The 14,792-nt window shown below is 41.0% G+C and overlaps 1 protein-coding gene and 1 pseudogene across 1 annotated transcript in view; both read left to right on the top strand.

Moving 5' to 3' along the window:
* Positions 1 to 2,877, top strand: part of LOC118798748 (pleckstrin homology-like domain family B member 3) — a 36,250-nt gene extending 33,373 nt beyond the window's left edge. Inside the window, 1 exon segment of the mRNA XM_036558280.1 lies at positions 651 to 2,877. Within this exon segment, the coding sequence (XP_036414173.1) occupies positions 651 to 785 (135 nt within the window). The 3' untranslated portion in view covers positions 786 to 2,877.
* Positions 2,878 to 4,201: 1,324 nt separating this feature from the next.
* On the top strand, positions 4,202 to 14,674 carry LOC118799153 (annotated as a pseudogene).
* Positions 14,675 to 14,792: the final 118 nt, after the last annotated feature.

Raw genomic sequence — 14,792 nt, 5'->3', positions numbered from 1 at the left:
TATTTTTATAATTCAGTGTGTAAACAGAGAGATTCAGAGTGGTTTGGTGTGAAATGGTTCAGATGTCTTTACAGTGGTGGTGATGGGAACCAGGGGTCGCCATGACTACAACACAAATATAGACATTTTATTCACTATCCAGAACCACCAGTGAACCTACACGAGTCTTCTGAGTTTATATGGAATATTGATGATGGAAAATAGTGGAAAATCTGAAATAATAAGTTTTCTTTGGGGACTATTTTGCCTCACAGCGCCCTGCATGTATCCCTCCACCATGAATGGAGTTTAAGTTCTCTAAACTATCATAAAACAGTGTTTCAGTCATCAGGCAGTGAATTCATAACCATTTCATGTAGGAACTTTCTGTGAGGGAGCTTTTAGAGGTGGACGTCTGGTTCCTATCACCACCACTGTGAACAGTTCTGACTCAGTAAGTTTATCTAGAACGGAGCGTTTCACACCAAACCACTCTGAACCACTCTGAACCACTCTGTTTACATCTTACCCACTTAATCATGCAGAAAAGGTTGGAACATTAGTGGAGATCCTCTTTGTCGCTCGGTGCAGTTATGACAGTATAACACATTTTCAGGTTGGGATATCTGAAATGTTCAGGTTTAAAACGTGGGTATTTAAATCTCTCACAGTCTCCTCGGCCCAGCCTGACGTTCTGCGTGAAAACATACGAACGGCTCTTCTTCCTTGTGGCTCCGAGCGCCGAGAGCATGCGGATATGGATGGACGTCATCGTCACGGCAACAGATGAGCACAGCAGATACTGACCACCGTTTGCCGTGGCGACCTCAAACCTGGAGTCGCGTGAACCAGCAATAAGAGACCACATTCGGAGAACATGGAGCCTGAGCCCAGAGCAGCAGTGAGGAGGGAACACAAACCAGCCTGGAAAAGCTGAGCCGAGCTTACAGGAGTGAACTGAACACACAAAACCCAAAACAGGACTCGGCGGACCCTCAGAACCGCCAGAAAAGAGAGACAGTGGGCGAGCAGGTCTGTGGGACGACACAAAACACAAACTTTCAGAGGGACTTTTAACCTCTGTGGTGTCTGTTCTATTTACAAACCAGACAGAAAGGACAAAAGTCCCGCACGCTTCACAAAAAAACACCAGATACACAGCGATATGAGATCTCACAGCTTTATAGTAAACGTAGAGCTGGGCAGTATGGCAGAAATAATATTGTGATACTTCACAATACACGGTATGTCACAGTATGGACGTCTGATCAGCTGGAACTGAGACAAAAAGAGACGCATTTAAAAATAATACTATCAAAAACTGTGAACACTGATTTTTATTCAATATTTGGCAATAAATCCAGTTAAACAGACTAATTTTGCTCTCTTTATAATGAAACATGCAGCTGTTTAGTGTTTACAAATACTGATGATATCATATGTTCAGAAAAGCATACACAGTAAGTACTGTCACATAATTTATCACAATAACAATATATATATATGTATATATTCACTGTGTGAAAATAACATTTAAAAAGCTGTTTATCTGGACAGTACGTGTTTATATTTACCGTTTCCTGCCCTCTCATCAAGGAAGCCCAGCAGTTACAGCTACCATCCAATACCTGATTTACCTTATCAATACTTTATTATGCTGAATCAGGTGCTGGTGATGGAATCGAACCAATAAAAAGCTTTGTTCTTCAGACTAGCTCACAAGATATCAACCACTTTTTCTTTAAAACAAGGAATTCTTGTCTGTATTTACTGTGTTTATGTTTATCTGTATTTATTCTGGTGTGATGTTGGGTTTTCACTGACAGGGAACACCTGATAATGACTTTAAACAATGTGTTTGGGTGCCTGAAACTACTGAAAGTGCCTTAGAGGCAACTACAAATGCAACATTAGTTCCACTGATGGTCACACAGCGTGCGGGAATATTGACCTTGTGCTCTTTCATAGAACAGACACCGTTAAAGGGCCCATATCACACATTTTTCTTGCATTTTGTTTTTTCGTCCGGACCACTTTCCATCCCATCTTTATCTCTCAGAATTAAAACGGGCCGTTTCTGTTACTGTTTCTTTAAGGCTGATATATGTAAATGAGCTCTATTCTGATTGGCTGCCCTGTCTTGAGCCTGGAGCGTGAACGCTTCTTATAACTTCAGTGTGAGTGGGCGGGGCTAAACTGCTGTAGGCTGAAGAGGTGGATACGCATGTAAATGTGTTGGTGCGACTGATTGTGCAGGTCAGGGTCTGTATATGGACCGTATGGACAGGGACTGAATGGTACACTTTGAAACTACTACATCTAAGTCTCTTATTTAAAAAATGCAAGTAAAATTTAACCTTCTATGATGTGGCCCTTTAAAATCACAGGTTAAAATTCACAGAGGTTATAGAGTTTGATGCCAGTTTGTTCATCTAAACTGACCACAGGGACTCCTCTGGAACGTTCTGGTCTGATGTGTTCACCTCTAAAAGGTACTTTTGGTCATTTCTGAATGGACTTCTGTGGACTAACACCACGTGTGCTGATCCAGCGGTCTCTATTCTGAGCAGCAGCTCTTATTTATGTTATTATTCAGGGTAAATCTGCTATATGATTGGCTGCTGCCACCTTGTGGTCACTCGGAGAACACTAAGTTACTGTGAGGTACAGGGAACTTTAATAATGCTTCTTATACACTATTTATTACGGGGTTACATTGTTTATGATTAACATTAAAGTGTAAAAACTTGAAGAATGTAAGTGTGACTGTTACATACTGACCTATTTGTGCTTCCTTTGTCTTTTTCTTCTGGATTTCACGAACATAACTCCTACAGTTACTCTCATTCTTAATTATTCAATAAAGATTTTAAGACAGTTTTACCTGTTCGGTCTGAAGCTGCTTACATGTGACTCAGATGGTCTTTTTACAGCCTCACATTCATTTACAGCGTGTTTCTAAGTGTGTGTGCATGCTTGGTAAAGAGATTCAGAGCAAAAGTGAAAGGACAGTATTGGTGAATGAACAAAAACATAATGTGTCATGGCTCATTCTCAGCACTGCAGTAACACTGACGTGGTGGTGGTGTGTTAGTGTGTGTTGTGCTGGTCTGAGTGGATCAGGCACAGCAGTGCTGCTGGAGTTTTTAAACACCTCAGTGTCGCTGCTGGACTGAGAATAGTCCACCAACCACAAATATCCAGCCAATAGCGTCCTGTGGGCAGCGTCCTGTGACCACTGATGAAGGACTAGAGGATGACCAACACAAACTGTGCAGCAGCAGATGAGCTATCGTCTCTGACTTTACATCTACAAGGTGGACCGACAAGGTAGGAGTGTCTAATAGTGAGTGGACAGTGAGTGGACACAGTGTTTAAAAACTCCAGCAGCACTGCTGTGTCTGATCCACTCAGACCAGCGCAACACACACTAACACACCACCACCACGTCAGTGTTACTGCAGTGCTGAGAATGATCCACCACCCAAATAGTACCTGCTCTGTGAGGGTCCATGGGGGTCCTGACCACTGAAGAACAGGGTAAAAGGGGGCTAACAAAGTATCAGAGAAACAGATGGACTACAGTCTGTAAAACACACATATATACATATACTTTTAAGTGTGTGGGTAACAGCATGGAATAGTCTGTTATAACTAAGGCCTGGGGCTGCTTTGACCTTACTGGAAATAATTGCTGCAATTTCAAATTACTGCTGTTTTTAAAATGTACAAAAGTAATAATAAATAAAAATATACTGAAAATCAACATCATCAGTTTCATGTTATTTCAGTGACCATTGTGGGTTTTTCTTTTTTAACGGAAGGGTACAAACAATTTTGTCCATGTGTATGTGTGTATGTATGCGTGTGTATATACATATATATATATATATATATGTATATATATATTTTTTTTTCAGTATGTCTAATTTGTATCTTCATGGGGGTCCTTTCTAAGCTGTACTGACTCCACACACCCCGTCTCGTCTCCAGGCTTTTATTTTACTGTTCTGTTTAAAACATTCTGTTATGAAAAGGTACAAATACGAACTTTTCACCTGGAAAAACTGATTTAAGGTTCACAATCAGACCTTAGAACCGCTGTTGGAGCTTTGAGGGAACATTTACACTGTTTGTACCTTGATGCACTGATAATGTACCAGAACAAAACCTTTATTTCAGTGCAGGAAAGAGAAAGTGAAAGAATATTCAGGCCCTCACCGTTGGAGACAGGAACAACCAACAACGCTCATATCGTGTGTCCTCACAGTGAAATGGCCTCTTTAGAAGCAGAACTGTGCTGTTCGATCTGCTCTGAGATATTCACGGATCCAGTTTTACTGACGTGTAGCCACAGCTTCTGTAAGGAGTGCCTGCAGAAAGTCTGGCACACGAAGAGCTCACCTGAATGTCCGCTGTGCAGGAGAAGGTCTTCGAAAGAGTTCCCTCCTCTGAATCTGGTTCTAAAACACGTGTGCGAGGTGCTTAAGAAGGAAAAAAGTAAGAAATCGTGCAAAGGAGCGGTTTGTGATCTCCATCAGGAAGATCTCAGACTCTTCTGTAAGAATGACGAGCAGCCGGTCTGCGTGGAGTGCGTGGGGTCAGGAAAACACCAAGGCCACGAGTTCTGCAAGCTCACGGAGGCCATTCAAGAGAAAAAGGCAAGTTAAAATTACATTGCATGCACAGAAAGGGAGCTGAGGCCGTTGGTTAGTGGCGTTTCATTAAAGGGGAACCGCAAAAATTCTACATAATTACCCTGCTGAAAAAGAACCATTAGAAACCATTGGGTTTTGCTTTCTAATGGAAATTGGCATAATGGTTTCCAATAGAGACCACTAGTTTTCTGTAGAACCCCTTTAGATCCCATTAGGAAACCATCACATGCATTCAGAATTCACCAATGGTCTCCTGGTAAACCATTAGGACCCTTTACACTGTGATATCAACCCATTAAAAAAGATTAAACACATCAGGACACAAGACAAAACCATCAGGAACCAACATACACACTTACTGGTTTCTACAAGGTTTTTCAGCAGGGTGAAGAGATGTAAACAGAGTGGTTCAGAGTGGTTCTGAGTGGTTAAGAGAGGTTCAGAGTGGTTCGGTGTGAAACGCTCTGTTCTAGATAATCTTACCGAGTCAGAACTGTTCACAGTGGTGGTGATAGGAACCAGACGTCCACCTCTAAAAGCTCCCTCACAGAAAGTTCCTACATGAAATGGTTATGAATTCACTGCCTGATGACTGAGACACTGTTTTATGATAGTTTAGAGAACTTCAACTCCATTCATGGTGGAGGGATACATGCAGGGCGCTGTGAGGCCAAATAGTCCCCAAAGAAAACTTATTATTTCAGATTTTCCACTATTTTCCATCATCAACATTCCATATAGACTCAGAAGACTCGTGTAGGTTCACTGGTGGTTCTGGATAGAAAATAAAATGTCTATATCTGTGTTGTAGTCATGGCGACCCCTGGTTCCTATCACCACCACTGTAAAGACATCTGGACCATTTCACACCAAACCTCTCTGAATCACTCTGAAAATGGCAGTTCTCTGGCTAGCTCTCACTCGTACTGTTAGCACTGCCTTGCACAAGTCATGGTGCTTTATTTTCCAGCTGTTGTTGGCCACAGCCACACCATACACAGCAAAGCTTTTCCCTCTCTAACAACTCATTCTCTAACCCAGCTCACATCTCTTTCCCGGTACGAGTTCACTTGCAACTTTGTCTTGCTCCATCCCGTTCATTTCAGTGAAGAGCTCTGCGCTATGTTGCAAATAAATGTATATGAATTTGTGTCCATCTGGTTTTTTACTGTAAGAGTGATGAATTTAAAATATGCTTTATATTGAAAATTGCCAAGTAGTCCCTGCCCATTCGTTGAGAAGGTGAATTTTAATTAATCGGGTTTGATTAATTATTACTTTCATACCACAGGTGGTCACAGAATGAACACAGACTGAAGCACATCACTGCTCCATGCTTATGTCTGTCAGTGTCTGCTCTACCACGTTCTTAAATTTCAAACTTCTTTTCTTTTCTTTTCTCAGGATGAGCTGACGGCAGCTTTACACCCGCTGAGAGACAAGCTGGATGATTTAGAAAAAATCAAACGGAGCTGTAATTCTACAGCAGCATACATTAAGGTGGTATATTGATCTCAATATGTTATTTATTTTTACCTAAAGTTGAAGTGTGGTGGCAGAAGTGTTATAACTGCATAACAGTAAAACCTAAATCATTACCGAAATCATTAAAAGACCAGGAAAACCCCCCTACTGATCTTGAAGGAAGTAGATTTTGAAAATCTACAAGTGCTTTGGGGTATTTATTTATTTTTTTTATCTAGCTGTCTATTGAAGTTAGTGCTGTTTCACTAATGTTAGCTAGCACCGCAGATTTTTGTAAGCTTCTGTACAGATGGCTAGCACTCAAGATTTGTTGAGTGCCGTAAGGATACCCAATGGTTGTGTGTTGTAATTTGTGTAATGCATGCTGGGTGTTGTAGTTAGAGAACAACAATAGATGAAAACATGAAATCCATACAAAATCTAGAATTTTGTTAAAGCCCTGAGTTCACTACACAACTTTTAAAGTCTTAACAGATTATAAAAGCTGGGCATCTTACACTGTCAGTCTGACTAAAATATTGGGGATCAAACACCACTGAACTTCTAAGTTGTTGCTAAACCGAACTGAGCCCACGTGAACTCACGTATTCTCCTGTTACTGGGAGACGCAGGTGAACTGATCGTGGAGCTGCTACTGCTGTTGTCTCTGCCGTTTGCACTGACACAGTAAAGAAGCAGCAGGTAAACATGTTTAAGTGAGGATCACGGATGTAAAGATGTGATCAGTCTGGGAGTTTTCAGAGTTTTAGATGGACAAACTCGACTGTGCTTTAAACTCAGTTCATTAAAAGCTTCACTGCACACAAGTGACTTTTCACCATTTTTCTTCTTTTACTTGCTGTATTTTCCTCTTTTGTAGAGCGCTGTCCGTTTTCATCAGCCGTTGAAGGAGTCTGTTCAATTAGACACTGCTATCAATCAAATCAATCAATCGATCAACATTTATTAAAACATTGAGCGTGACCCTCATTTACAGCATAGCCAAGCCTACAGAAAGTAAGGATTGAAGAAATGGGAGTAATGAAAATAGAAAAAATGTGACTGTAAAAACATATCAAATGTTAAAAATAATAGTTATAATAATCATAGTGGTAAAATCTAAGAATAGAAGAATTTAGGAATTTAAGAAAAATCATTCAAATCAGAATAAACATAGATTACACACAGAATCGGGTCAGAAAAATCAAGCATGTGATAAACTCTGACTGGTCTAAAACTCGATTGGGAGGCAGTAAATCTGAGTCTGCGCCTCTCACACACAACTTTCTCTCCAACTGTCGACTCCAACTGACCCAAAAATCTGCAGACTAGAGTCGACCAGCTCAGACTGAGCATCAGGGCTAAAATCAGGATCAAAGTTGTGTCGTTTCACTCCAGGCTGTGCTACAGAAAACTGCTCTAGTTTTAGGCCCTTAAGCTTGAAGGTTTGTAGAAGAGGTAAGATAACGGACAGTGAACTTCTCGCTTCTCCTGCAGAAGCAGGCTGATCAAACAGAGGCCCAAATAAGGCAGGAGTTTGAGAAGCTGCACAAGTTTCTGCGGGAAGAGGAGGCGGCACGCATAGCGAAACTCCGAGAAGAGGAGAAGGAGAAGAATAAGACGCTGGAGGAAACCATCCAGAAGATTAGCAGGAAGCTGGACTCCCTCTCTGAGACTATAAAGACCATAGAGCATCAGATGAAGGCGGACGATGTTCCTTTCCTTCGGGTGAGTGAGGGCCAGTGGACCTGACATTATTATACTTTTGCTATATAACTCTATATTATCATTTTATTTTTTATCATTTTTTGCAATATTCTGATTTAAGACTAATTCCTAGGTATGAGACATGATTTGTTTCCCCTTTTTCATTAATTTTATATGTTTTTGCTTTCAGAGCTTCAGCGAGACAAAGAGCACGTAAGTCACAGTTGCTCAGTTAAGTTAACCAGTTTAACGTTAACATTGTTTTAAACTTCCAGCACATTCGGCAGCCACTGTCTGTGTTTACATGCAAAGATTTACAGATTCAGACTGAGGTGTTTATTCTCACTCTACTCAACAATTTGATGGAAAATCTTCGTTTACATGCTCACTACAAGTAATCCGATCCAAAATGATGTGCAGGCGTGAAGTGTAAACGTTACCATGACAGCGAACAACACATGAGTCCAGTCAGAGTGAGATGAGCAGCAGTGAGCAGCGCTTGTGTTTTTAACTGCTTTAAAATGATGTCAGACTCAGGAAAACGTCCTTCACATGTCCTTATTAAAGAAGGCCGAGAGGAAGACGTCGCGTTCTGAGACACATAAGCTGGACGTCCGTCCCACCGCCGTCTTTTAAAGACCAGAGCATAAACTTCGTCTCCTCTGCAGACCAGTTTCTGCTCCGCCATGTTGAACGGTATAAACTCTCACTATGACGTGACGAACATGATCAGAACGGACTTAAACTTTCCGATAGGGAATGTAATCAGATACAGGCGTTTACACGGATATTATTCTTCTATTTAACGGATTATTTACAGGATTACCCACCTCGATCAGTCAGATAGAAACTGTATTCCGAATGGCCTCAATCGGACTAGTCTATTCCGGCTGAGGTGTTTACATGGACGTATTCTATTCCGATTGAGCTATCAGTCGGATTATTAATGGATTATTAGGCTGCATGTAAACGTGGCTACTGTCAGTCACAGGACAATGATTAAACGTTCACTCTGTGATACCAGAACACCACCCAGGCCCATAAGGACATTTCACTTGGCCCACAAGAAAGTCAAAGAAAAGAGAGCAAGCACAGTGTTGTGCAAAAGTATTCAACCCCCTTAAAAGTCATCAGATATTTCTGGATTACAAATGACACATACAGATTATTCCAGACAGTATCATGAACAAAAAAACAAAATTCTTTTAAATATTTTTAAAAAAATTTTTTTGAAATCTGAAAAATGCTGCTATCTTCTATCTTTTCAGTCTAGTACTTGGTAGAACCACCTTTGGGCATTTTGGGGTGAGTTTGAACTGGATTTGCACACTGTTTGGGAGAGGTTTTCACCTGTTCTTCCTGGCAGAGTTGCTCCAGATTGTTCAGGTTCACACCTTCTCGATTGGTTTTAAATCTGGACTTTGACTTGGCCATTGTACAACGTTCAGCTTTTTTGTTGTTCAGCCACTCCTACGTTGCTTGGGATCACTGTCCTATTTAAAGATTAATTTCTTTCAGGCTTTAGTTTTGTGGGTGACTGAAGCAGGTTGTCTTGCAGTATCTCTGTGTATTTGGGGAAGGTGTTTGTTGAGGAATGTGCAGTTTTAGGTTTGTGCCACATTTTGTGCCACATTTTGTGTACTGTTTTGAATTGTGGCCAAAAAGCTTAGTTTTTGTCTTTTCTGACCACAAAGTCTTCTCCCACATTTTAGCTGGGTTACTCTGGTGCTTTCCGGCCAACTCCAGACCTGTGTTTTTTCCAGTAATGGCTTCTTTCTTGCCGTCTTCTCATACAGGCCAGTTGTATGCAGAGCTCTTGATATTGTTGACTGGTGCACCTTCATTCCAGTCTGAGACATTGAACTCGAGCTCCTTCAAAGTGATTGTTGACCTCTCTGAGGCTTCCCTTACAAATCAAGAGGTTATAAAAAAGATTTAAAAAAAAGGGTCACTTTTTATTCGGACTGTGCAGGGGTACTCGAGTACACCCATTCGAGGTGCCAGTGTACTGAAATCACTATTCAGTTATCGTTTTTGTTTCATCATGGGAAGATGGAGAAAATATATAGACTAACAATTCAGTCAAACACAATGGATTTGCTTGTATTTGTGAGTGTGTTCTGTTATACTTTGTCAGGGACGTGGGAAGGTGTTTTAAGTTGGGGTTGCTGAAATTTTAAGCAGCGTATGTGTGACGTGACCAATGATGGCACGCGAAACGATTTTTTATCAAACTGAATGGGTCATATGGTGCTACAATGAGGCCAGAGATAGCAGTTTTTAACTATAACTGACACATCAAATCACTGATGCACTGCCTCTTTCTGCTGTCTTGTTCTGGACAAACTTTATACAAATGAACTGAGCGGCAACCAGTCAGATTGTTGATATGTGATTGTGTCACACCCACAGACACGTGGTAAGATTTCACTGAAATGCACACAAAGCGTGAGATAGAAAACTTTATTATAATGCTAGATGATTATTTTTAAGTTTAAAAACAGTATTAGGCTGCTTTGAACTGGTCTGTAACTCTACATAGACTTTCTGTCTTTGAACCTCAGCCTGTGTGTGTTTGAGCGACGACCCCAAAGCGGCCAGTTTTCAGCCCACTGTAAAGAAGATATGGCGTTCACTTAAACAGAGCAGCTGCTGCAGATTTTTAAAAAACAAACTCCACCCTGTAACTAGGACGCATGGATCTCTACTGCGCTCACGTTACCGTTAAGTTCAGAATGTTTTATTACTATTATTTTTAACAGTGGCAGTCCTGAAATCAGGGGTTGCTGCAGCCACCTCAGCCCCCCCACTCGGTGTGTCCCTGTACTTTGCTACTCTAAGAAATAAGTGCCTTGATGTCAGCGCATGGGCAAGGACTCGCAGTTAAGGACGCGACTGAGAAGGCAGATATAGCTTGCTTTTATTGTTATCTAGGCTAATAGCGATGATGTAGTCCTCTGACAAATAACATGTTGGCAAAATACCTCAAGTCGAAGGTGACGAGTCCTCATCAGCATCCATCCTGGTTAGCGTTAGCTCATTAGCTTATGTGAAGAGGCAGCCTCAACACCAAAACCTACTGATTTCCCACGGCTGTTTTTAATCATAGAACATGCACCTCTGGTAAGGTGCAAAGGTAAGCCTGCAGCCCTGCGTTGCTGATGGGCAATGTCCTTTTTTGTTGATACATTTTGCAGTTGTTTTTCCTTCCTGATATTCGCTCAGGGTACTTATGGGTACTTGAATGTCAAAATCATTTCATGTCTCTAACTGAAATGTTAAAGCCTGACATCCTGACTCTGAATGTGTTTTTTATTTGTTTCTCTCAGAAAGTTCTTTCTTTACTGTTTTCAGGGTGCAGGACACACTGCAGGATCCTGAGATTATCCCCGATGCCTCTGATAGATATGGCCAAGTATCTGAATTTGCTGAAGTACCAAGTCTGGGAAAAAATGTTGGGCATTGTTCAGTATGGTAGGTGTTTACAAGATGAAGTTGCATTTTTGAGATGTGAAGCGCTTCATGGAACTGGCTTGCATCTCACTCACTCAAGTCTGCAGCAGGTTAACCATCTGAATGTGGATCAGCGTTGCTAACAAGTTTCAATAGAAAGTGGCTAAATCCTGCTCAAGAAGTCGCTAAGTGTGGCTAGATGATGTCATGCGCTACCATGTGATGTCATTATGTCAAATTTGCATTCTGCCTGGTGTCAGATGATGTCATCATGGTGTTTGATATCTGGTTGAGTCTCTCCTGCGCTCTGTGCTCACATGTACAGTTGAATTCCTAATACAGCTGCTCTCATTTACATACTTTCTATTTTGGTTGTCAGATAGCGGGATGAGTGAAACAGTGGCCGGGTTTCCATTCAAAGTTTCCATTTGAAGGCCAAATTTGCGGAATTTTGGCAGAAAAAAGTGAATTAAGTTGTGTTTCCATCACTTCAGTTATGCAAAGAAACTTTAGATGACTTGGCTGCTGTGATTAGAGGCTGAAACGAGCGAGATGGAGAGATTTAACTCTGTTTCTGCTTCAGTAGAATCATCTTTACAGCCGTTTACTGTCTTTTCACGGCCGTGTCGTTTGCAGCTCAGAGACACCGGGCAGGACGAGCAACAGCGCCACCTAATGAGGGCTGAAATCTCTGTGCCCCCACCCGATGATGCCCACCTTCCCATCATCTGGGAACCAAACACACCAGACAGTTCTGGAGATCATTGTGCAGAGACGTTTTTAAGCCAGCTTTAATCAGGAATTTCAGAAAGTTGAAAACAACCTTCAAAAAGCTCTGCGCTGTAATCGGACTGTCTGAAGGCCAATCGTTTCTCACTTACGACTTAATACGTCATTGTGTATTCAAAAACCCTTTTTCATCACTCTTTTTCACATTTCAGCTTTAGCCATATTCTAACATTTCCACCTTGTCCTACCGTAAAAACTCTTTTTTGTGATATTTGGGTGTTTTTTTAAATTTTGGACTTTTCCATTCAGTTTTTTGTTTGCGCATTTTCAAAATTCGCAACGCTACATTTTGTTGCTAGATTTGTCGCTAGGTGCTTTTTAGAAGTGGCTAAATGGGTTTAGTGGCAACTAAACATCAGAAGGCGTTTAGAGGCTACACTTCAATCAAACAGTCTGTTGAATGATATGACACAATGGGTTGTGCTTAATGTGACCACGGACATGAATTAACAAGGTTTTAGTTTCACTTTAACTGAAAATTTTAAATTTAGCCACATTTCTGAATATTTCTGTCCTTGAGATATAAACAGTCATTCATAGTAGTTTAATGAGAAATGGTTCACTACAGAGAAACTTACAGACTTTGATGTCTTTACAGTGGTGGTGATAGGAACCAGGGGTCGCCATGACTACAACACAAATATAGACATTTTATTTACTATCCAGAACCACCAGTGAACCTACACGAGTCTTCTGAGTTTATATGGAATGTTGATGATGGACTGAAATAAATGGATTAAAATACATTTTAAGCCAAAACCTTATTGTCTAGCCATTTTGTGTAATAATGTCTTGTGAGGGAGCTTTCAGAGGCATTAAACTCTTCAGACGTCTGGTTCCTATCGCCACCACTGTGAACAATTCTGACACAGCAAGTTTCTCTACAATGGAGCAAAAAACACTTTCACCCAAAACCACTCTGAACGACTTTATTTATATCTTAACCATATGATTATGGAGAATTTTTGAAAAATCGGTGGAGTTCCCCTTTCAGATCCAGCTTGACTCACAGCCTAATCTCCATCTCACAGCTACAGAATGTTCTCACTTTTCTGCAGTAATCAAACACAAAAAATGTGCTCATGTTTATGTCGTTTCAGTGCCGGTGTGTTTGGACCCTCTTTCTGCCCACCCACAGCTCTCTCTGTCTGAGGAGCTGACCAGCGTGAGCTACAGCTACAGGGGTAAGGCCATCCCCGCCAACCCAGAGCGCTTCGACCTCTACGTCTTCGCGCTCGGGGCAGAGGGCTATGACAGCGGTGTCCATAGCTGGGAGGTGGAGGTGGGCCACAAGCCTAACTGCCGTATCGGGGTGGCTCGGGGGTCCGTTCAGAGGAAGGGGCACTTCTCTGTGTGCCCAGAGGAGGGACTGTACACTATAGCCCTCCGTAACAGGGAGCTCCGCGCGGGCACCTCACCCGAGACCCGTTTGGACTTCAAGAAAAAGCCACAGAGAATAAAAGTGTGCTTAGACTACGAGAAAGGTGAGGTGACCTTCAGTGACCCCAGCGACGGCACCGTGATCTACACCTTTAAGGACACTTTCACTGAGAAGCTGTACCCCTTGTTCGGGCCATCATCAAAAGACTCTGCCCAACTACGTATCTGCCCCCAGGTGGTGAGTGTCACACATTAGAGGTGATTCAGAGCCCGTTTTACATTGACTTCTGTTTATTTTTTCTCTTTTTAGCACATAAAGGATTTTAAGAGCAAAATTACTGTGAGTAAATGTGATCAATCTTAGTATCAGTGCAGTGCACTGCTTCAGCCGTTATGGAGCACCACTCACAGTCCTTGTATGGGTGCATTTTATGTTTTAAAGGGCTTGTACTACATTTTTTTGTATTTTATTTTCTCTTAAAACTCAATTCATAAAATTTTTGTGATTTTATACTTCATTTCTACGTGGTCATTTACTGCCTCTCTTTATCCCTCACAGTCAAACAGGCTGTTTCCATTACTGTACCTTTAAGACTGAGATATGTAAATGAGCTCTGTTCTGCTGGGGAATGGAAGTGTCATTATTTACTGTTTTAGCCAAGTCACAGAAAATGAGCTTATATGTTATCTTTTTATGTCCCATTAAATGTCTCTGAAGTGTTTCTGGGAGATTTTGCAGTTTGAGGCCGAGCTAAACTAAAACCTAAAGTTAAAAAATTGTTATGAAATTACTTTATTAGCATGAGTAATCAGTGTAGGCTGTTAACAGGATCTTCTGACTAAAGTGTTTCTCTCACATGTTCAGCTTTCTGTTCCCAGCTCAGTTACAAACATTCACACATTCCAACAATAAAGATTATTTACATTTTCATTTATTCCCACATTTCTGTTGTGCTAGGATGCCGTTAGCATTTCACAAAGCTTTGCAGGGAGTTCTGTCCATAAGCCACCTAAGGCATCATGGGATGTTCACCAAAATAAATAAATAAATAAATAAAATAAAACAGACTGTTTTTGTGGTTTAGTGTCCACATATTGGAGTGAACAGTATATTTTAAAACTTCATCAGTGTTTCCTTCATACATCAAACTCATTTATTTGATAAAAAGTGGGGCCTGATATGAGCTCTTTAAAGATTTTTGTGTGCATAGACTTTTAGTTGTTATAAAGTTTTACTAAACATGTGGCTGTGTTTTTTTTTCCACACACTCTTTTGTCCTTTAGTACTGTGAGATTTACTGTACCAATTACTGCTCAGTCAGCTCTATAATTTTTGGAACCCATAATAAAGATGGATAATAA

Source organism: Colossoma macropomum, unplaced genomic scaffold (genome assembly GCF_904425465.1).
Source record: "Colossoma macropomum unplaced genomic scaffold, Colossoma_macropomum, whole genome shotgun sequence".
Lineage (NCBI taxonomy): Eukaryota > Metazoa > Chordata > Actinopteri > Characiformes > Serrasalmidae > Colossoma > Colossoma macropomum.
This window is presented reverse-complemented; position numbering and strand designations above follow the sequence as displayed.